Source organism: Gymnogyps californianus, chromosome 15 (genome assembly GCF_018139145.2).
Source record: "Gymnogyps californianus isolate 813 chromosome 15, ASM1813914v2, whole genome shotgun sequence".
NCBI classification, from domain to species: Eukaryota; Metazoa; Chordata; class Aves; order Accipitriformes; family Cathartidae; genus Gymnogyps; species Gymnogyps californianus.
The window spans coordinates 5,728,820-5,753,396 of NC_059485.1; the positions used below are offsets into that span (position 1 = coordinate 5,728,820).

The window sequence follows — 24,577 nt, forward strand, 5'->3', positions numbered from 1 at the left end:
TCACTCTCTTCTCTTGTATTCTGTTAATACCCTACTAAAACTGTTGACTTAAACACCTCCGTTCTGTTGTTTTCTGTGTGTAATGGCAGGTCTGCTTTGGGGAGGCTGGGCAGTGGCTGGCAAGGGCTTGCGTGCGTGGAGATTTCCAATTGCTAGCTTCGACCCTGGCCTGTGTAGCTGCCTGTTTGCAACAGATCTATTTGCTTGTGGAGCAGCTGTGAAATTGCAGCAGATTTGAGGTATCCATGAGAGAATCTGTGCATTTCACTGCATAGAGTAATGTGTACCTTGTGCTCTGGGCAACACACTATAATTAGTTTGTAGAAGTTGTTTGTCCCTGGAGATCTATAAATACACATACATAAAACTATAAGGGAATAAGCAGTCACATGCTTTAAGCAAATGCATTCTAATGCAGAAGAGCTTTATACGCTGATCACATTTCCCCCCTGCAAATGTGGTTCCACTGCTGATCTTTCTTTCATTTCACGTAGGGCTGACCAAAAATATTTACTTTCTTCTTTCACATAAATAGACTAAAATGGATGGAGAATTTCCCACTGAAATCAAGGGCATTCACCATTGAGTGACAAACAGCCTCCACCTGGGCTGTATTTGTTACCTTGCTCTTTCTCAGAGAAGGCAAAGAAAGAAAACAAAAAATAAACACCTCAGGCAGAGGTATCAGTTCCTCTTGTCAAACATTTTCCCCTGTGATTCACTGGCATCATCTGAGTACCAGATCAGAAGTACCTGAGTCTGAGTACCTGAGTTCAGTCAAAAGCTTCATTTTACAAACCAACCTTGTTCCCCAACCAAGCCCTTTAACTTTTTCAAGTGACTTTTTCCATGACCCATTCTTCCCATTCCTTCAGTTTAAGAGAAAAGACAAAATGCTGGATTTCTTTCTGGAGTGCTCCTTGCTCGAGTGGGTTCCCACCAATACCTGCTGTGGTGTTAACCACTGGTGTACCGGCCTCTGCTGGAAAGCACAGAAGGAGGGTGGATTTGATGGTAGAGTAGAAGTAAGCACTGAAGTGCCTGGGTACCTCCCTGCCTTGCTGTAGCCGAGCCCAGGGAACCCCCAGAGAGGAGAAGGAGAGGGGAACATCAGAAAGAGTCCGGCGAACCACATGCACGTCCCTGCCTGTCTGGTCCCCGCTCGGTCCCTGCCCGGTCCCTGCCCAGACCCTGCCCGATCCCTGCCTGTTCCCTGCCCGCTCCCTGCCCGGTCCTGCCCTGCCTGGTCCCTGCCCAGACCCTGCCCACTCCCTGCCCGCTCCCTGCCCGCTCCCTGCCCGGCCCACGCGGAGCTGTCCCTTCAGCACCACGGCCGGGCGGCCGGGCACTCGGAGCCCGGCGGGAGGGGCGGCTGGCACGGCTCGGCACGGCACGGCTCAGCCTAGCACGGCCCGGCTCGGCAAGGCTCGGTACGGCTCGGCTCAGCCTAGCACGGCCCGGCCCGGGCAGGGACCGGACCCAAGCAGCGCTCTCGGCGGAGGAGAGCGGAGGTCCTCTGCAGGGCAGGGCAAGAGGGGGGCGTAGGGGTGTGCAAAGTGCGTGTGTGTGCACAGGGTGCGCGTGTGTGGGTGCAAAGGGGGGTGCAGAGGTTGAGCCGTACCTGCGTGTGCGGGGAGGGTGTGAGCAGGAGGGGTCGGGGGAGCGCAAAGCGGGCGCGAACATGCAGAGGTGTGGGAGTGGGTGCATGCGTGCGCAGGGCGCCTGTGTGTGTGCAGAGGGAGGGAGGGGTGTGCAGGGCACCTGCAGAAAGGTGCGTGCAGCCAAGTGTTTGCAAGGGGAGTCCGCACAGAGTGCGTGTGTGCGTGTAGGGGGGTCTATAAACGTGCGTGTGTGCTGGGGAGGGTTATGTGGGGGGGGGGGGTGTCTGTCGGGGGTCCGCATTCAGGGCTGAGGGCAACTACGCAGGAGCGTGTGTGTGTTCGGGGGGTTGCAGGACAGGTCTGTGAAGAGGGCTGTGCGTGCGTGCAGGACTGTGTGCCTGTGCAGCGCCGTGTGAGTGTGTGCGTGTGTGCGCGTGTGTGCGCGCCGCGGTGTGCGCGGGGCGCAGGGGCCGTGCGGGTGGCAGCCGCGCGCAGGGTGGGCGCCGGGCTGGCGGTGCCGTGGGTGCGTGGGTGCGAGTGCGTGCGTGTGGCAGCGGGTCCTGCGCTGCCGGCACACGGCAGAGCCGCCGGCGGAGCCGCCCGCGGGAGGAGCCCGGCCCGGCGCTGCCCGCCCTCCGCCCGGTGAGTGCCGCCGCACCGCGCCGCGGGACCGGGGGAGAATCGAGGAACCGGGGACCGGGGAACCGGGGAGGGGGGGGAACCGGGGATCTGGGGGCAGCCCGGGACCGGGGACCGGCAGCGCGGCCGCGGGGCACGCAACTTTCCCGGGAGGGAGGGGAGTCGCGGCGGGCCGCGGCCGGGGCCGCTCTCCCGGGGTGCAGGGGGGACCGTGGCTCCTTTCCCCTTCCACCCCCCCCGCCCCCGCCCCGGAGGCGCCGTCTCCCCGCGGCCGGGCACGGAGCTCCCCGCCGGCTCCGCCGCCCCTGCCCGGGCCGGTGCCCGCGGAGCCGCGCCGCGCCGCGCTGCCCAGCCCGCCCTCCCCAGCGCTCACGGCCGCCTCTCAACTAAGTTGCCGAGGAGCCATTTCTGACCCGGCACCTTCCCCGAGAAGGGAAAACATTGCCAGGAGCCCGCGCCTCATCCCTTCTCTCTGCACCCTCTTTTGCAGGCGTGGCTGGTCCCAGCTAAACATGCCAGGAGCGCTCAGGGCAGCGCGGCAGGCTCTGCCCCGTTAGCCCGGGGTGCCCGGCGGGGGGGCTCAGCCATGAATTCCTCCCCCCCGCCCCCGGGGCCCCCCCCGGCCCTCTGCAGCTCTGGCAGGAGGAGAACCAGACCCAAGGCGGGCTCTGGAATGGGAGCCAGGAGCTGGCTTGGGAAGAGCTAGAGAAGATGCTCTTCCTCTTCGTGAAGGAGCCCGTCACCATCAGCCTCACGGCAATGTACCTGGTGTCCTTTGTGGTGGGCTTCGTGGGCAACATCATGTCCATCAGGGTGCTCACCCGGAAGCGCCGGAGCCGGGTGTCCAGCCTGAGTGCCACCCGCAGCCTCCTCATCAACCTGGCGGTGTGTGACCTCATGGTGGTGTGCGTCTGCATGCCCATTACCGTGGGCAACCTCATCTACAAAGCCTGGGTGTACGGGGACTTCCTCTGCCGGGCAGTGCCCTTCATCCAGGCTGTTTCTGTCTCTGCCAGCGTCCTCAGCCTGACTGTCATCAGTGTGAACCGGTATTACAGCGTGCACAATCCACTCAACGCCCGGTCTTTCTTCACCCAGAAGAGGATCCTCAGCACCATCCTGGTGGTGTGGTTGTTGTCCTCAGGGATATGCATGCCCCTCATCTTCATGAACAAACGGGATGAGATTGGGGTGGTGGAGGGCTTGCCTCTGGTGTTTTCCATCTGCAGGGAGATTTGGCCTCAGGAGAGGCTCAAGCAAGCCTACAACTTTCTGCTCTTCTGTGCCCTCTACTGCCTGCCGGTCCTGTTCAACATGGTCATCTGCTTCCTCACAGTGCGCCGGCTGTGGAGCCGCAGCAGCCAGCTGAAGGAGAGCACTGCCCTGAACCGATCTCTGCCAGCCTCCAGGCTGAAGATCCGGAAGAAGGTAGCGCAGATGGTGGTGGCCCTGGTCCTGCTGTTCGCAATTTCCTGGCTGCCCGTCTACCTGATGGACATCTGGATTGACTTCAACATCCCCAAATCTTTGCAGGATGTTACTCCTTCTCCTTGGATCCTGCAGCTCAGACCTTTTGCCCAGTGGCTTGGCCTCACCAATTCCAGTCTCAACCCTATATGCTACTGCTTTGTTGGGAACCTCTACAGGTCAGCCAAGGAAATGAAGAGCAAATACCACCAAAGAATGGTCTCTCTCTTTAACTTCTCTCTGTCCGAAGGGACAACCCGTTCCTCGGTCCCAGAGCTGCTCTCTTACCAGAGTTCGATGGAGCCTGCAAGGAAAGGACCCTCTGCCACCCCCGTCATGGGCAGAAGATGTCAGGGAGGTCATGGCCGCAAGAACAAGTGTGGACGGTTGAACTCCTGCCAGCATCCACCTCTGAACACTGTCTCCAGTGAGAACACTTCCTTGTAATTCTGCTCAGGAAGTGCACCTCATACCCTCATCTGCATTCAATGACTCTTTAGAGGTCTTTCTGAACCAGATATTTTAATGATGGAAAAAAACTTTCTTCTAATCACTCCCACCGCCAGTTCAAAAATACTGAGACAGGGAAAGAAGCAAATAATGAGAGAAAAAGATGACATATTTTAACTCAGATCAAGTTTTAAGACAAATGATTTTTACTGGGGACAGCTAGATGTGTAGCCTGTTGCCCAGTTGACAGTCATAATTAGATAGATCAACTTCCCAATGAGTGAGCTCTCCCCGCAGCTCCATCTCTGGATGCAGAGATGCCGTTTGGATGCAGCAATGACTTGACTGCTTGCTGCTGCTCACCCCATGCTGATAAAGCGCAGTGATATGAGGCACTCTCTGCTCCAAATCCACCAGTTGTCCTTGCAAGCAGTGAAGAAATGCTAGAAACAGCATCATAAAAAGTAATAGTAGTGGAGAATTTCACACACTTTACCACTTGAGATTTCATTGTCTGATCGTATTGTTTCACTCCTCCATGCAAATAAATTCTCCTGATGTGAAGAGACAGTGCCAGAAGTACTAAAGCAACCACCACCACTCCACATTTGGGAATTCAGAAGGGATAACATGGCCTCGGAGTTGATTTAGGAAATGCAGTAGGAAAATATTCTTTGAGCATCAGCGTTCTTTCTTACAGCTATGTTCCTGCGGGTGGAGTGGAAAGAACTGGGCATCTATTACCATGATTTGCACTTGAAAAACCAGCCCTTGTTCAGCTGTGTCTGTACCAAGCAAAGTCAATGGCATGTGAAAACAGAAATAGAAAGTGGTTTATAGCTAATAAAATCAGAACCAACTAATGCAATGCTATTTGTCTGGGAAGGAGAGAATCAAAGTGCTTGCTCTTCCCGAGGATCAGAAGTAGGTTAAAACCTATTTCTTCTATCATCTCCTTTAAAGGAGGCTTTGATAAATAAATTGTATATTTTTATTAGGTTAGCATCGAAAGGCCCCACTAAAGCTTGAGAATTCTATTGCACTGAGCACTGGATCTGTATTCATAAAGAAAGGAAACCTTTCTCCCAATGATCTAAGTGAAAACACATCAGACCAGGCAACAAGTGGGAGGAAAAAAATACAACAAAGACCCAAAAGGCTGGAATGAAACTAGAGGTCAGCCCCATTCCTGTGCCTACCCAATGCTAAGTGTGAGGGGATGCACACCGTCTCCTGATGCCAGAAGAGCCCGTGCCCCAGCTACTCGTGTACCAGCGCCTGGCGCAGCAGGGCTCTCCTCTTAGCAAGCCCTAGAATGAACACAGCAGCCTTCCTGGGAGAGGATTTTGCATTTAATGGAACTCAGGCTTTTGATGACTGGAGGCTTTTTTTTATTACTGAACAAGGGAATGATGTTCTGGGAAATCGAAGTTTCAAATAATATCCTCCTGCCTTCTAGGGAGCCTTTTGCTCACAAAAAAATAGAGACGAAAAAGAGCCATTCAGCCCAACAGTATTCCCACCTTTGTAATGATCGCTCAATAACATTTTATGTTAACAATAATCTGCCTGGAAAACAAAAGATTCCTCCTTAACAGGCAGTGCCATCCACAACTTGTATTCTCTTTTTGCATGAATGAGAAAGACATTACAACTACCCAGATTTACTTTGGGTGAGAAATGGCTGGGAAATGAGAACATCTGCATTTCTGCAGGTGATATGGGAGTGTACCTACTGCCTGATCTTTTACTAGCTGTGGAGAAAAGCCTGTGAAGATTTTATTTCCTCTTTCAAGGCATATTTTTAGAGCTGGCAAAATGTGCCAGGCTGAGGAGCATTAAAAGCTTGCTCCGAATGCCCACTGACTCCAGGTCCTGGAAACAGATGTCCTCCAGCCCCAGACCAGATGTGACACAATACTGAAACTTCCCTACGTTGCCCTGACCAATGTGTTTAATCCTGCCCTGAATAAACCGCAATGAAAGGACCATGGAGGTGCCAGACCAGCTCCGTCCCATGTGGTGCCCTGGCTCTGAAAATGGCCAGGATCAAATGATGCAGTCAAAGGTGCAAGAAATCCACATTTTAAAGTATCCCAGAGGAGAATTTTTTTTTCTCAGTTGATGAGCTGATGCCTGGGTCCTGCCCTGAAAGTCTCTGTACCCTCCACGGAGGCAGAAATACCGGGGACTGTGTGTTCTCCTGAACATGCCTGTGCCTTCCCCTCCTGATGCAGATGCCCATGCCTTTCTCCAGCCCCACCAGCGCTCCTGATCACCAAGACACACTGTGGCAAGGGCCACTTCCACTGGGCAAGGTCATCTCCTCTTCACACTTTTAAATGTATTTTCCAGTTTCATTCAGTGTTTCTGTTTTCCTATAATAAAGTTGAATTGCTCACTTTAACTCCTCTTTGTCTCCCTTGGTCTCTCTCCCCCTAGCCTCCACGCTCCAACCGCTTCTCCGCTGTTTCTGTAGCAAAATCTCCCCCTGCCTCTCACCGTTATCACTCTTTGCCTGCGAATTCCCCTCACTCTAACGACTCATTCATGTCTTCACTCCTCTGATGAAAAATCCCTTCCTGCCCTGCTGATTTGAATGGCTCCTTTTGTGCTGCAGACACCTGTTTGCTACGGAGAACGCTGATTTATTTTGCACGGCTCACCCGACAGCTGCCAGGTAGTAATGAATTTTGGTCACTATCACCCAAGGGTAAATGAGAAGCAGTGACGTCAATGTGAAAGCCACACAGCATCTCACGAGCTGCCCAGGATCTGGCAGTGATTTTATTAACCTGAACAGGTCTGTGTAATGCAGCAGTGCCTGGGTGACTCAGGCTGGCTCCAAGTGAGGTGAAACCTCGGCATTTGGGAAAGTGGCTTTTTTCCCCCTCCTAGCTGATAAAAGATCTCTATATTTAGGGCTGAGAAGAAATGTGAGGGTCCCCCAGGCCACACAAGCTCCTTGTTTCAGATGGCAGGCACTTTGTAGGCATTCAAGGGACTCCTGGCCCTTCAAGGAATCACGAGCAGACACGGCTCTGGCTGGTGAACACAGATGGTTTCCTCAAAGGAGCTCAAGCCAAACATCTCACACTCAGTATGTGGTTGAGGAAATGTGTTTCTCTCTAAATGCACCCAGGCAGACTGGAAATGTGAATTTTAGATGTCTCGAGGACAATGTTTTCCCGCAGCAATGCTGCTAATGCATCTCAGTCCCACTCTTCCCCCCATGGGTCTTTCTTCTCTGCTTTGCCGTTTGAATCAATACAGGCATTTTACCACATTACCAAAATAGGATGTTTAAACCGGCTTTACTTGAAACCCTTTGCTGCAGTAAGGACTTACAGAGAGTTACTGTTCAGTAACTCTCTCTGGGAATATTCCATGATCTGTTCTTGTACTGTCAGTATTGTCTCAAAGATGCCACAGGTTTATTTTCTGCCTGTGAACCACTGGAGAGACGAAAAAAGATAATCTTTCGTACGAGGTATCATAGAGGTACATACAATCACAACTGGTACGTAGCCCTCATATGGAGAATGATGAATCACTATTTCTTATAATAAAATGCTCAGAGGAAGCCAGTGAAACGATTAGACAGCATGTGTAAGGGCAAGGCAGCACCTTTTCTCACACCGCGGCAGCCACTGAGCTCAGGCAGAGGAGGTGGTGAGGGCTGAAAGCAATACAAAGGGTTCAAGAGGAGACCAGACTGTTCGCAGCAGAAAGGGCCATCAAGAGCTATTAAAAACAATGATAAAACTTCTGGCTTAGAGAGCATTAGGTACATAACCTATAACTTCCACTCTTGCTCCTTCCCAGGACACGTGCTACCGGCCACCATTGGGAGCAGGATGCTGGGCTGAGCACCGTTTGGTCTATTCGGTACCCTTGTTCTTGCATCCCTATGCAAAAACCCCTCCACATTAGCCTGAGTCCTGTTTCAAAGAGCAGGGGGAGAGCAGGGGATGATTTCAGACCTGGCATAATTTGATCAACAGTAAAACTTTGCAGGACACAGTCATCTAGAGGTAGGACACATTAACGCTGACACAGCGCAGGCTGAGAAACGCACACTCAGTCACTTGCAGAGCGAGAGCAGTCCCAGCGGAGGGTGCACAGTGCCCACTCCAGTGCAACACAACTGAAATAACAGATCCATCCCTCTTCTAATATTCATCAGCCCTCTTGGTGGGTCAGCACCTTCACTGCAACAACCCTGAGCATCCCAGAAAGAAGAATCTCCTCCAAAGGGAAACTCCTGCCTGTTGATATTTTACGTATCATACTTATCGATGCTGGGATTCAAACTAGGATGGAAGCTGGCTGGTGAGTTACCTGCAACATCAGCAGCCTCCAGCATGGCTCCCGTGTCTCCTCCCGCACCCCTCCACCACAGCACATCCCATACACAAACACCTGAGCGCTCCTGACTTGAAATATCTAAAAGAATGGGGAGAGGTGCCTGGGTTTCCAGTGCATTGTGATGCCCTTGTAAAGAACCAGAGAACTATCAGCATGAATTTTCTAGGAAAAATCAGCGCAGCTCAGTTTACCTTTGTGATTATATTCAGCATGAAAATAAATCACCAGCGGCTGCTAGAAGAAGAAATAAAAGAGCACCTATGAGCAGGTACAACCAAAGAGATCGCTGGAGCCCTCTGGGAAAGAGTCAGCCTCCAGGAAAGTACTGCTCGCCTGGCACACATGGGGATCGTATAAGACTTTCCCAAACTTTCTGGGAATGAATGACTACTGGTTAGGTCAGCCCCAGGGGCACAGGAATTGCAGTAGTTGCTTTCTCTGCCTGCTAAACATGTTTAGGCAAAGTCGCAGGACTCAGAACTGACACAATGCAGCTGTAAAGTCAATGCAGTCTCATGCGACTGCCCAGCCCCAAGCTTCCCTGCCAGCCCGTGATGGAGGCTCCTGGCTGCCCTGATTTAGGGATTTTTTCACTCTTAGCTTGAAACAACTGGGAAAACCTGGTCTGGGGCACAGGAGGAGCCACACTAGGATAAACGCCTGATCTGGAGAGGGAAGGATGCTGCTTTCTACCTTACAAGGGTTCCTGCTCACTAAAGGTTGTGAGGCAGTCATCAATTCAATTCTTTCATTAATATTTTATTCAAATAATAATTTTAAAATATTTCAGCAATAAAGATGGATGCAGCACTTGCAGAGAACATTTTTCCAAGTGAGGAATCTACACCAGAGTCTTCCTGTTTGGTGTCTCTTGCCGATTGCAAGAAACCCCCTGAAGAAATCAGTGCCTGAGCACACCGGCTCAGGACTGCCAGAGCAGGGGGCACTGATTACCTTGTGATTATCCTAGGACTTCTCTTAGGAGAAGTCTCATGGAGCTGCAATGTGACCTTTGATTTTAAATGTTTTCTATGCCCAACCTTTTCCCTCTCACCTCGTTGCATCCTGACTAAGACAGCTGGTTTATGTTGCAAACTGGGGGGGAAATTATCTGAGGAGACTTTATTTTTAAAAATACATATGAAATATTTCTGCGCCTGAAAGATCCAGGAATTAACAGCTTGTCCCCGTATGCCTTACCCCTGTCTCTGTGAGTTTTTATGATAACAGACAGATACTGTGGAGCACAAAATGCTGTGTGCACTACAGGATAAAATCACCAAACTTTAATCATTCCTTAATCAGGCAGGCATTTCCCAGCCGCAGCACTCTGCCAGGCTCTCTGGGTCCAATTTGCAGAGAAGCGAGCAGTCAGCAGTGCTGATGGGCTGGCTCTCACTGTGTCATCTGCCTGGCAGCTTGGCCTTCCCCTGCCCCTGCAGGAGGTGGCTGTTTGGTGCCTGGCCAAGCTGGGTCTCTCAGCTCCACACCTCCAAACACCAAGGACCATGTCCTCGAGCAAAGCCACCGGGGAGGATTCCCAGGCTGGCTCCCGTGCTCCATGAAACAGGCTTGGCCACAGCCTGGAGATCTGTTGCACTTGGCCGGTGCAGGCTGGGGAGATTGAACTATTCTCATTTCTAATCGCCGCAGCGAGGCTGAGCTTGCGGAGAGCGGCTGCGAGGACCTGCCGACCACGAGCCGGCGATGCTCCAGCATCTCTGGGCGGCTGCACGGGCATGCTGCTGCCCCAGGTGCCACATAGTCTTTGCCTTTCTTCATTTTCCACTTGAGGTGTTTTCAGTCAACCCCTGCTTTCCTCTCCTCAGCCATTCACCACAAGAATGGAGCTGCTGAATTAAAGAGCTGTATGAATGAGCCTTTAGGCAGATGTATCCCATTATCTGGTGCTCACAAGTCACGAGCTGCTATTTCTCGGTGCGAGGAAGGAAAATGTGGCAAAACATTCAGGAAATAAGCTAAAAAATAAAAAGGGGAATGAAAGAAAATCCAGACAGTGAAATAAAACCATCTTAAGGCAATTACTGGGGAAGAGATAGAGCTGCCAAGGATATTAAAGCTCTCACACACCTGCTAATCTCTTCTGATAAAGGTCTGACTTGCTAAACTAATAACGCTATTAAATCTGCAGTAATCATTACCAGAGGCAGCCCAAGGATCTCACAAAGCCACGTGCCTGGAGAAAGACCATTTCCAGCATGAACATGCACAACCAGCATCAGGTAAGTAGTACCTGTACCTGAGATGTCAGCGTAATTGCTCAGTGGCCGTGACTCAGTAACCTCCCTAATTGCCTCCCTCAGCTGAGAACTGAACTCGGATTTCCTAAGGCTCCATCCAGCGCTTCTGCTTTTTCAGACTGTTCTTCTGGGCTCTGGGTAGCACAGGAGAAAAGAAGAAGTTCCTGCACAGCCTCGCACTACGGATCCGTATTTGGAGTGGGCTGACTCATAAAGTCTCCACGAAGGCTGGGATGTTCTCCTTCAAAAGCTAACGACATAACACAGCCTCTGGCAGAAATGCATCAAGAAAAGGATATGCAATGGCAAAAGTATCAAAAATCCTCCTCCTAAATCCTCGTGGCAGGGGCAAAGTTGCAGTCCACTCCTCTGCGAGCGGGAAGAGAAATAGGCTGGGGTGGGACGAGCAGCCCTGTGAGGTCCACGTGGTGACCCTGGCACATCGGGGAGCAGGCACAGAGGGGCATCCACACTGCGACATGAAAGGATGATCAAGAGTTTGTGCAAAAACATTTTTGATGCCATCGCTCCAGCACGGTTCCCGAGTGCCTGGCGAGGCGGTGGGGATGCTGCCTCCTCTGTGGCAGGAGAGCGTGCACAGGTTATCTGCTGCCTGAAAACATGCAGATCCTGTTTCTCTTTCATTCCCTCTCCGCCACTGTTGGCTTCAGCAGAGTTTCTTCTGATTTACACCAGCAGGAGATTAGAGTGAAGCCCACAGTGAATGCAATACTGTCACGGTGAGGCTGCTGTCACATCAGCTCCTGTAATTCTATTGACTTAATGGATCTACTCCTAATTTACAAGTCAGAGCTGGATCCGGCACCAGAGGCTGAGTACAAAGGTGTCATTTTTATATAGTCAAATTTATATCTGAAATAAATACCACATTAGATCTTTCCAAGAGGTCCTAGCTGCAATGTATTCATTTTTCTCCCTGCAGAAAGATGGAATTCTCACTAATGTTTTCAGGTTACCTTCAAGCCTCAAGGCTGGATATTTTTCAGCCATCTGCTTGTTCCACACAGACCCTCAGGGGCCAAAACGGGCAACTGTATCCTCCAGGGAGTCCTCCAGCAATTTGCTGCAAGGGGTATTAAGCCCCTTCCCGAGGCTGCCACTTGCCAGGAACAACTCAGCAGCCTGATGATGTGCAGCCTCTTGCAGTGAAAATTAAGATAATGAAAAATAAATAGGTCTCCATCTATATGGGCTTTTCTTGTATACTTCAGAAATAAGGAATACTTACATATAGGTATACTTTCCAGCCAATAATGGTGTAGGCATATCAAGCTCAAAACACTCTGGTCCCTCTAAAAATCAGTGAATATCTGTGTGACCACAGGCTGTGAATGGAAATTCATGGCTTAACCAACATCATGTCACACAGGACTGACTGCAGGAGAGTGAAATGGATCTACACAGACACACGTCCCAGAAGAAAAACACATCTACAGCAGCCACATGTCTGCATCTCCAAGCACAGTGCAGGAAGACTGTGTAGGGTGGGAAACTCTTTGCTCTCAAGTAAAATAACAAAATACTCTTCTTGATCTTATCTCCCTAATTCCCTTCCTGAAGTCCGGGCAGGACAGCCCAGAAGCCAGAAAGCTGCCAAAATTGTCACGGAAACAGCAAAGCTTTTCCGCGAGGCACAGTGCCAGAACTGGAAGCCAGAACTCCTAGCAACAGCAAACAACTCTTTCCCCAGGCTTTCGCTCCATCAAGCACAAAGTGAAACTTGGGAAAACGGGGGGCAGTGATGGGTGCAGGGGTGTGGGCAGTGGTAACTTCCTCCCTGCCCACCGCCAAGGGACGCCAAGAGAGACATCGCCAGGACACGGGGAAAGCTCCTCGCTCCAGGTTCGCTTGGCTGCAAGGGTACAACGCAACCGGACAGCAAGACCTTAAACTTCTTATCTGCAGACTTGAAACTGTTAAACAAAGCACTAAACCAGACAGGCAACCAGAGGCACTCTTTGCTGCCTGCTCTTGTAGCACGGAAGTATGGCCCATAATCCATAGACTCTTCTCATATTGGCAATTGGAAGTGACTGGAGGAAATCCTCAGGGCACTTTCTGATGAAGGTCCATACCCTGCCCTGTGGGAGCAGAGATGTGCTCTGCTGGTGAGAAGGACTGAAAAGGAGTGAGAAAGAGAAAAGTAGCGTTTCATTTTTGCTGATAAGCCTAAGCATGTTTGGTCAGGCAGCCTTTGCCCATGGGAAATGTTTTGATAGATTATTGTTGGGTTTTTTTCCCAAGTCCTTTCTCAACTGTGAGAAAACTTAAGCATTTTTTTTTATTATTCCTTGGCAGGCTGCGCTGGAATAAGAGAAATCTGCAAATAAAGAGGTGAGACGATGAAGTGTGACCCTGAACAAAGAGCTGGACACATACAGAGTTGAAAACAGCTTAGATAGATTGTGAAGCAGCAGGAAAGAACATAAATAAAGTAATCTTAGGTGAGCACACATCTGTACCTCCTCTGCTAGGAGGAGCTGCTTCAAGAACCAGATAGCCAACATGGGGACCACATGAATTTGTCTCATCCTATATGCCTCTCCCCTTAGTACGTGATGATCTGCTGTCCACCCAGGGGAAGGGGAGGACAACTGGCTTCGGCAGTCCCTGCTGTCCTTTCCGTGGCCCCCTCAAATGGAAAACGCCAAGCGACTCTCCCCATGCCTCCCTCGTACCAGCTCACGATCTGGGACTCGACTTCCCTCAGTCCTGCCATCCCCGAGGAGATGCCAGGAGCCTGTCCTGCAGGCTCCACAGCCTAAGACTTTGGTCCAGAAAAGGACGGGCTGGAGCCGTAGACTCCATTGCAAGGACTGGGTCCTCAAAGGAAGTGCTGTCTGCATACATTTGAAAGCATGGTTATTTAATTTGTCCTTTCTTTGCTCCTATTTTTTATTGCTAGCTGTTTAAATGATACAAATGAGATTTTCTCTTGTCTCATCCCCAGAGAGTCAATGCATTAAACAAGACATTAAAATATACTCATAATCACGGAAACTCTCTCATATATATTTATAATCTCTGAATTACTGGCATTAATGCAGAAGTGGTTTCTACGCGCTTCTCTCTTCCCACTGCTTCTATATCCAAAATATACAGCACACAAAAGATAAACGCATTGAAACTACCCAGCCATTAACACATCTGTCATCTAGAAACAAATGCAAGGAACAAATTTACAAGGAAAAGCCAGTGAAGGAGACAAACACAATTACGGTGATGTGTCTCCACTGCTGTCTGATCATTAAGGATGACGATAAGAGAATTAAGTGTCATTCCAAAGACTCTGGCTACTTGGGGGCTGTTTCCAACATGAGAAACACTAAGCAGAGAAAAAGAGCAAGGTGGAAAACCCACAGTGACCCAGGGCAAACAGGCTGGCTTGTTACCTGTGTGTAGCGCAGGAGCCCCCCAGAAATACTGGGGGGAAAACCAGTAAAGAAGGCAGGAGTTAGCCCATATTTTCAATGGTTGCACCCAAAATACTTCCCATTTTCAGAGAAACAGGACACCAAGAGCAGCCCTCAGCCACGCTCTGCAGGAGAGGGGGGTAGGAAAGGATGAAGGCGCTCAGTGCTTCTCAGCACCAGCAGATAGAACAGCCACTACCTGCTCCAGCCCCTCCGTCACTCTCGAGCTCCTGAAGATATGCTCAGCCCCATCTCGGCCACAGTTTGGTGCTGCTTTCACAAACCAAGCTGTGCCCTGGCAAGGCACCGGTGCCGGGATGCCTCCCCGAGAGCCGTGAGATGGTGGCAGACCGTCTCACAGCCACTAGCAGCTGTGGAGCCCATGGGGTCTCCCTCTAAGTGATTGCCGAAGTGATGGAAAATAACCTCTGCTACGCCTGAGTCTCACTCGCTTCTCATATTCCCTTGCCTTTCTGCTTTTCCTGGGGAGGGATTGCTGCCGCTTTATCCCAGGGTGCGAAGAGTCAAGCCTGGTGTATCTAATCAAGGAGCCAGCCTCTTCCTTGTGCTCCAAGCACCAAAACACAGACACAAACGCTCCAACACACGTCGCTCAGCTGGGGCATCTTTGCAACCCCATGAACAGCCCCAACACAGTACAGCTTTCCTTCTAAGATCTTTGAATTTTAAGGCAGGAGCTGCTCTCCAGCGTGCCAGCTCGATAATCTGACTTATTAAGAAGCCCTCTGCCTCCGGTTTCCATTTCATACCGATGCTTTGCACCGCCAAAGCGCGTGTTTGTAGGTGGCCAGCTGTCCGCTTGATTTGTGAGTGCCCCCGAACCGCTCACAAATTCAATCAACAGCTCTTGCAGGAATCACTCCCACAGTTGCACAAAATTCGAGGGACGTTACAAGGAACGGCCAGTCATGAAAAGCTGACCTTCAGCATCAATAACTAATGTTGCTAAAGCTGACTCCTTAGACATCAGTAAGACTGACTGCTGTTCCCCGTAAGATGCATTGATGCCAAGTGCACCTTGAGTGTATAATAGTAATAAGTTACTGTAGGTACCTCTCAGTTTCTTCAATCAAAAAGCAATCACTCTCCTCCCTTCCCCATGGCAACCAGGGTTTAGCAATCACCTCATCACCTATTCCAAATTGAGGCTGAAATACATGGTGCCAAAGACTGAAAGCTCCAGTCTTTGTTAAACTGCAAATATTTGTTACTTGCTCAGACAAAGCATCTTCCAGTCTGCACATGGATAAATGTTCCCTTCTCCGATTTGAAGTGTGGTGGGATGGGAAGGGCAGAGAAGGTAAATATTTAAACAGCCTGCTCAAGGAAAGCCATGCTTTGAGACCCAGAAAACCCAAATGCTCCACAGGTGAAACTTCCAACAAAAAAGCAAACAAAGGATCAGGAACGAAGTATTGCATTTTGGCCACAGGGAAGCCTTCTCTCATATCTTTTTTCTGCCTTTTGCAGACAAGTTGACAGCCTGAATTATCACAGCATTTGCGCTACACAGAAGGTATTCTCATTTTGGGGCTGATGCAGCGGAAGACATCTAAGCCAGAAATGGAGGTCACCATTTGTTTCTTTGCTGTCAGCTCTGGTTACAAGAAATTAGCTACTATGACTTCCAGCCTGGCCAGAGATAAAACCAACAGTGGATCTCTCAGTGCTTGCAAATATGCTGCCAAGGAGTCTGAAAACGGAGAGCTAAGACTCTCCTCAAGACGTGACCGAGGACGCTGAGCACTCCATCGCAACATTTCTTCTCCAGAACTACTTGCTTCATTGGGTTTTTCTAACAGTAGATTCTGGCCCAATACAAAATCTCAGCACTGAATTTTACTCAAAAAAACTGAAAATACAGGGAAATTATCTAAATTAAAAAATGAATGATCACAGTTCGGGCTTTTTTCCTAAAGGTTTGTACTGTAAAAATGATGCTAATTAGATGGCATGAGGAAAATAGGGAAAATTTAAAGGTATAAATGCCTTCTGGGGTAATATTCACGACCTAGGGAAAAAAATCTTTATAGAGGGGGAAGGAAGGAATTCTGCTGGATCGTAAGACATGTGCCGTCCTTGAAGTAAACATAAAAAGCCTCCGATAAGAAACTGCTCAAACAAATGTGCTACATGGTGGCACCATCTACTGGGTGTCGACAGAAACAGCTGAGAAATGGAGGAATTGAAATCGGAGTCACTTCTTGGATCCAGCAGACACAAGTGAATGCAGAACAGGGTCGGGCTGTAACGTGGGACTGTCGACGTGCAGGATGCACAAAAGCATCTGCAAAATCCAGAAGAGCTACTGGCTCCATCTCGCAGAGTCTTCCCTACCATCGTGCAAATGGGTGAGACCCCCCCTCTTCCGCAGGCTCTTTCTTTCTGTAGTCTTCAAAGAAAATAGCAAAGTAGGATACATGTATTCTCTTTCTGGTGAGACCACATGAACCACATGCTAGATGTTAACTAGGAAATGCTATGTACACATTTCTTCTCCCACATCCAAGAAATATAAACCTAAGAGAACATCCAACAAAAACGTTACATAATTGCTTTTGAACTAGCTCTCTTTCAATCCACACAGTGGAAAGGGCGTGGAGCCAATTCAGAAGAAGGGTTTAAATTAAAGCATACAGTATACACAACACCTTCATAAAAGCCTCCCTGCTGGACTCGCCCTCAATTGATGTATTTGGCTTCCAACCTGCCTAATCCTTGTGCTCTTGGGTGGCTCCAGACTTCATCTTTGGTATGTGTGAAAGCACCCAGTCCCTCTGCCATGTCATGGAGGTGGCCCTCCCATGCCCTTGCTGCCCCACATCTCCAAGGTCAGCATGGATTTTCAACAAAAGTCCTCCTCCCAAGCCCTGATCTCCCAGGTGCTCCAGCTCTGCAGGTCACGGAGTTCACCTCTGCTCTCTTGACAGGCAGCTTCCTTCAACAAGAGTAGACCTCACAGTATTCTTATAAAGAATGCACGTCCTTAATCTTTTCCTTCCAGGTTTCATAGACTATATAAAGATTTCCCAAACACTCGCACCTTGCTCCTAGAGAATTACTTACTCTGCTAGTCACTGAGTAAGATAAAGTTATAAGCAACTGTAACAAGAAGATGCTAGTTTGGTATTGTCCTCTGTTAAATTGCTTGACGCTAATCCAAGTTTTTCACAAGATTGCTTTCAGGTATGCCTGGAAGAGTTGATATCTGGATTTAATCTCCACCATCACAGATTCTGTGGCTCTTGAAGAAGTAATAAACTTCTCCATGACGTAGTTGGTCCAGAGATCCTTAAGACGATATGAAATGAATAGAAAATCATGCGTTTTCCTAGGTCTGCTGCTGCAATGCGATACCTTGTTAGACCTACTGAGAAGCTATTAGTACTTTTATGACCCAGGTCTCCATGATGGTTGGGCATGTCACTGTGCCCTAGAGACACTCCAGTGACCCAAGAATGAATTCTTGGCTATCTGAAATGGTAGTTCATTGTATTTTGTCTTGTTCCAGCTCCGTAGGAAATACCCCAGGATTCCTAGCCCATCCCTGAATTGCACCATGCAGCCATTCTGTAAGCAACCCAATTAAAAAAGTAATGTCAAATTAAAAATCAGCTTGAAAAGAATCCAGCATTAAAATTACTGAGTCTCTGGAGTCTACAAAGAAAGGCCATTAAATTTAATTCTCATGCTTCCGTAACATATATCAGATAGACAAATTGAGAATTTTTTTTTATTTTTAGAATTCAGCTTTGAAATCTAGTTGATGCCTCAGCAGAATCACTGCCCTGCCTCCCACGCCTGCTCACATCAAGACTACAGCACTGCGTCTCAAGGAAAAAAAAGGGGGTTTCCACAGGGATTTGTGATTAAACAGGATATAAGTTGTTGATTGTCTTTATGATGACCTGATGAGATACTAGAATCTTCATTCCATATAAATGGAACTTAAATTATTTATAGATGAGCTACTTCAACCACCAATTTCTGTGAAGCATGAGGAAAGTCTAGATTTCACGACATTTCCCAGCTGGAGATAAAAACAATTTGGAAAAGATTTTCTGATGACTTCACAGTGATTTTGAAATGTAGCTTCTTCCCTATGCACCAGCTTGGTGTCTCTCACAGGTCAGAGACATGGATTTTGTTACTTACATCACCTTTCATTTATGGGGAGAAAGGTCTGACCTAGACTCCTCTGATACCTGAGCTTTTAAAGCAAACAGCAAAACTGGATTTTGTATGACCTTTAAACTTGCAAAATAATAGTGAAAAAAAGTGTGTAGCAATGGTTTTATTTTTGTTCCAGTCATTGATGATAACTATGTTTTGCAATTTTTTATTTCCATTTTTAAGCCATCAGAAGGATACTACTTGAGACGATTTGTGTATCCGCTACAGTGATATTTTGGTACTTTGCTTTTAAGATAAATAGATAGGGATAAGCTGAGGTCCACAGAGCTGCATTTTGCAAACTAGAGGAATATAAACAAGGGGCTTGTGAAAATACTTGCCAAGGATGCTGTTTATCAGTTGCTGCAGAACCACAACAGAACATGGTTTAGTAACATATACTTTATAATACCAATCGATAAAGTAATTGAAATATTTCAGGTACTTCTTTCAGGTTTTCTTTTCATTAGAAATTAATATCAGCCATTAAACATATTCTTTCAAAACACTTGAGAGTTGCAGCTTTTTTTAAAAAGATACAAAGCCCTGAGCCTTCTCCTGTCTTTTCTCAGCCCCTTTGTATGTCTCAGGTTTGTTCGAGCATAGTCCACTTAGAAGCCATTAGTCACCTATTGGCATACTTAGGAGGCTAATAGCTTTGAAAATCTGATCCTTGTGAGCTCAAAGTGTTTGGTTATATCAGATGCATGCAGCACGAGATTACTTGGCAGCACAAAGTGGCAGAAGGACATGCACACAATTGCCCATCCTTGCTGTTGAAGCAGCCACAGTGCTCGATGCCGTGATGATGCTAGCTAACGCCAGAGTTGGGCAGACTGGTCCCTGAGATGGCAAAGCACCCACCCTGGGTGCCTGTCTCTCCAGGAGCATCCTCCAGATGCAGGCGGGATGCTTGTGGGAGGCTTCTTTAGGACAGGACTTTCTCTCCTAAGTCCCTGGCTAGGAAAAGCACCGAGCCATTGCCCAGGCACTGTGATGTTTGTTCCTCAGCAGTTTCCAAGTGCCATTTTAAGGCTGCATCTCGTAGTAGCAGGAATTCACCTCTGACAGTGGCTCTCCAAGTCCCCCTTTCCCAGTCAAACCTGGCAATGGTGAGAGATGCCAAATCCCCATGCCAGAAATGGCTGTATGTGCTGCTCGTGCCCTGTCTATAGGAGACGTAGCAAGTGAGAGAGCTGACACATTGACTAATGGACAAACAGGATGCTCTGGCAGGCTTTGCTTACCTCTGGTTCTTCAGCTCCATCTCTATCTTCTGCCTTCTCACTCTTCTCCACCAACAGGGCATTTCTCCATCATCTGCAAACTGTCATAGCAATGAGAGAGAGAGAAACCATCACGGATCTGGCTTCCCAGCTGATATTATTTGCCTTCCAGGCAGACAGGGAGTTTGCTCTGGTATTGGGTCTGTCTGAGTCAGTAGTGTCATTGTTCTCCCTTGCTATTTGACAAACCTCCTGCCTGCTACACACAGACAGGTCTCGTCCATCACCAGCATCTCTTCAAGCATCTCCTGAGCAGCAGCAGAACAGCAATGAGATGTGCTCTTGGCCAGTTGAAAACAAGGCAGAGGGCTTCCTCTTCAGACCTTTAGCCCCACCACCACCTCCAGATCTACAAAACACTTGGACACCAGAAGAAAGCTGCTGTCTGAAGGATGAGGGAACCAAGACAGACCCAGACCAGTGACTGGTGCAACTTGTTTTCTTGCCTGATGTTCAGCCAGGTCATCCCTGTTCTTTCTGCCATTTCTCTTAACATCCAACTCTACTGCCCTGTGTGATACTCATACCTCAGGTCAGCAGGTCTTTGCTCCTCTCCTTTCTTTGCTCCTCTCCTTTCTTCACTCTTTCCACCACCGTCTTTTCAGAGATGCAACAGGAACAACAGCAGTGGAACAATTTAAGATTTTTGAGGTCTACTGTCAGAAACGAGATACCAATAAGTGCTGTTGGCTACTAATAAGTCTTACCCACAGAAGTCCCTAATTCTAGGGTCCTGCATCACCTCGTCCTCCTAAAACATTTATGCTCTCCTAAAAAAGTCATCCCTGGTGCTTTTGCCTCCACAAGGCCCCAGCTTTGCCCACAGCAGGCTGCCAGCTGAGATTTCCCAGCTGGGCACTAGGTGGCAAAACATCCCGAGAAAGGGAATTTCCCATCCCTTCGGAAGGGGCTGTGGGAGCTTTGGGGTGTTTTTCAAACGCAGCTGAAAATGCAGAATTTGCAAATCTAAATGCATAGAGCCCAAGACAGACACGAGTTAATTTGTATTCCCATCCTACCTTCAGGCGGAGGTATTTGCATACGAGCGTCTAAAGCTGTTTCCTTCGCCGCTGCTCTCCTGCTGACGGATTGTGGTCATAGCGCTTCAAATATGCAAACAACAGTGCTGGATTAGAGCAGAGCCTATCTGTTTACAAAGATACACTGGCTCCTTGCGACAGGCATGCGACAAGCGAACGTGCGGCTCGTGGTCCATGGATGTCTGCAAACCTTTTCAAGGGGCAGCACCGCCGGCCTCTCCCTTCAGTGGCTCCAAAATGAAGAACGGACCGTTTTGGCAGGATGGTTCCCCTGCACCTCTCCACGCCATCTGTGACTTTCCCCTCTCCTCCTCCCACATCCCCATTGGGGTGGAAAAGGTGCAGCTGCTGCGTTCAGTAAGGCAAATCCCCGGGGGGCTGGAAACCAGCCCCGGTTCAATGGGAGCTCACAGGTAAGTGGAAGATAACCTGGAGATCTGTCCTGCGGGGCGCTGAGCAAGGACGCACAAACCCTGTTGCTGTGGCAATGCCACCTCTGTTTTTATGGACCCTCGTCCCTTGACTGCGGGGGACAGGACCACGTGTGGAGGAGAGGACACCCATCACAACCTCCCAAATCTTTCTCCTTCGCCCTGAAGGGTCCCCAGCCCCACGGATGCAGCCTGACCCTGCAGGGTTTGTCTCATGAAGGGGAGATTCCCACTGCCCCTTGTTGCATGTGCAGGGGGGTCATCTAAACCACACCCCGAGCCTTACCCCAAACACATCTCCCGACCAGGCTTGGGCAGATCTCTTGGTGGGAATCACCTTTCCTCTCCCCTTTGGTGCCAGAGCCTTTCCCTGGTCTGTAAAAGCGGATAGAGAAGATTCAGGGCCATGTGAGTGACATGCCCCAATATTCAGCCATCAGGTTATTGTGCCACCAGGCTGAACTCTCCTCTTCACCCCAGGACCTGTGTCCTTCACTTAGCAGCGCGCTTACCAGGTTCTGCCCTGTCCCTCCTATAGCATCCACCACTTTGGCCAGTTGCAGGGTCCAGAGCAGGTGACTGAAAGCCACTCGCCCAAAAAAAAGCCAGGTCCTCAGCTCCCTGCCCTCATGATTCCCTGCTGGCAAGTGCCATCTTCTTGTTCCACAGTAATCAGTCCCCTGATGGGACTCGGGGACTGAGCAGCCTCAGCCTGCAAAGTGGTGTCAGTCACTTCTGCCTTCCCTGCCAAAAGCTCTCCATCCCCCAGCTATAAAACATCACACACCGTGCTTCACTGTCTGGTGGGCAGGAGCTGGAATGAACCCACAGAAACTTGACCTCACAAGCTGCTTTTTCCTCCTCTTTTAGCTCTCAGGGTGTCAAATTCTCACCCAGACCTCTCCTGACTCTTTGCACTTTTACAGCCCCTTTGCTCAAAGGCCCCACGGCAATTTAAGGTGCAGATTTTGCAGATCATAGAGGCAATATTGGCCAAAAGCGGTGACTCCAGGCAGGGTCCAGCTCTCCAGCCCTTGATGTTCTGCACTGCCGGTAGCGTCTATGGGCGAAGACATCCCCGCTGCCTCACTCCAGGGAAGCTGGACTGGAAAAACAGCAACTGAGATCCCCACCAAGAAGGGGATGTGGGGGGACTTGGGGGCACAGGGTGCCTGTAGCTCTATCAGAGCAGGAGACTCTCGAGTGGGCACTCCAGCCTGCATCACACATGTCTGGTGGAGCGGTTTAATCCTACGTGAAGGTATCGGAAAGGGATGCTATGCCAACTCCACAGCTTGGCAAATAGAGGGGAAAATGTGTTAAAAGCTACGACTTCTGAGCATGTTCTCTGTCTGGAATCTGCCTGCAAAACAACTCAGATTTCTCAAAGGGATTCATTATTCAAAACTATTTGCTGAATAATTTCTGTGAGTAATTGCAGGTCTGAAGCTTGTCTGCAAACAATTCATTAAGAGCATCCGGGCAGGCAGCTATAACTGTGCTCAGACTCTGGTCTGCATTCCCTGGCTGTGTGTGGATAACCCCAGAGTCTGGCAGAAAGGGTAAATAAACTTGTTTACAAAATCAGGATCTTGGGAAAAAAAAAAAAACTAAAGAAATTGTATCAGGCTAAAATTAGCTGCTTCCACCAACACTTCTAGATGCAACTGTGGCTGAAATAGTCTGGCAGAGAGAACTGGGCATTGGGGGACCGGCCCTGGGCTGCCACATCCGTGCATGTGGTGTGTGGCTCTGTCCTCCAGCTGCCCCGATGTCCCTGAGGGAGCAGCAAAACTGGTGCCCAGGCAGGGAGAGGAGCAGGAGACGGGGAAGGAGGACCTGCCTCCACCCTCCATCCTTGCAGGGCCCGGAACATCACGGAAAGAGCTGCCTGCTGGAGGAGCGTGTCGCAGAACCGCCGTCCCTAGAAAATGTCACCAAGCAGCACTGACAATTCACATACACATTTGGAGAAGGAGCGGAGACCGACTGGAAGCGTTTCCACAATTCAGGGCTCAGAGAGTGCACAGTAGCACTGGGCTGGGTACCAAAGTCATCGCTCAGGCTATGTTTCCTGCTGAAATCATGAAATAATAGATGTCCAATTAACTGGCAAAGTGAGATGCAAAGAGAAATATTGCTTACAGAGAGCTGGCATAGTGCCCATGGAGTTATAATAAGAATATTTTATTTGCCTGGGCTTTAGATAACCTATTTCTATTCTCTCTCTTGCTGCCCCTGGGGCTCCTGAGAGTATATTGGTTTATTGGAATAACTTTTCTTCTCCAGCATCATTTCAGTCCTCTTCCAGCTCCACCAGCTCAAATATAATCTCAAATACTGCTAGACTAAACATAGCCCTAATAGCTGGTGTTAGAGACTACAGTATCAAACTGCACAGACTGCAAAATTGAGGCTGTGGTACTCTTCAAAAGGTGCCTGTGTGGGAACAGGGAAGGAGAACAGGGGCTAGCCTACTTCATCCTTTAAAATAGGCAGAGCAGGCAAAGGTAAAGCAGGAATAGAAAAAAAAAAAAAACGCCCTAGGAAAAAAATTATTTGGCAGGAAAAAAGCCTGCTTCACACTGCAGTTTCCTAAGTCAAAATAAAACCAAGGAGGTGCCAACAGGACTAGACAGATGTCAACTCACCATCGACCTGCCCAGTAAATTGTTAAAATCCAGACTATCGCATTCAGAAAATCTTGTGTACAGCACTCTGGAGCTAATACAAGGCACATACCACACATCCCTGAAAAACACAACAGGAAAGGATCCAACTGCAGCACACTAAACTATCAAATACGCATGATTTAGATTAAGGATAACTAGCATAAACTAAAACCTCTGTACAAGGTGTCCAATAAAATAAGATTTTTAATGGGTCAGTACCTCCCTACAGGCGCAGCAGCAGTAACCTAATTGTTTGCTTAACTTGCCATGTAACCACAGCCTGGGGTAGTAAATAACTGAAACCATTTCATTGTTGCAGCCCTTAACCTAAAACGTGTTTTCTGTAATTCTCTGTATCTGTCTGGCCTAAGAGCGTTTCTGAATCCTTAGAAACAAGTTAGTAGTTGTAACCTCAGGAAAACTGGAGGCACCAAGCAGACAAGTGACTCCTTGAAGATCAGAGTGTGACCCAGTTGCAGAACTAAGAATGGAAAACCCTTCGCCTCAACCTCTTAGTCATATATCCTGGCCCTTGGATACAGCCGCGTTCCCGGTGCTCTCCGCTCTTGGAAAAGGCAACACAAAGGCAGCTCCAAGACATTTACACACAGGAATTTATTTGTATTAAACTGCTATTGAAACAGCCCAGAAACGTGACCTGTCAATTCTGTTTCCTTCTTCCTTCTTTTCAATTCTTAAAATTTTTTTCTTCTTTTCTTAACAGAAATCTTTTA

The 24,577-nt window shown here is 49.0% G+C and overlaps 1 protein-coding gene across 1 annotated transcript; it reads left to right on the forward strand.

The window, feature by feature from the left end:
• Positions 1-1,681: 1,681 nt before the first annotated feature.
• LOC127022552 (galanin receptor type 1-like) lies at positions 1,682-4,154 on the forward strand. The gene is made up of 2 exons (XM_050906183.1): positions 1,682-1,689; positions 2,825-4,154. The coding sequence occupies exons 1-2, from the start codon at positions 1,682-1,684 to the stop codon at positions 4,152-4,154; spliced, it is 1,338 nt and encodes a 445-aa protein (XP_050762140.1).
• Positions 4,155-24,577: the final 20,423 nt, after the last annotated feature.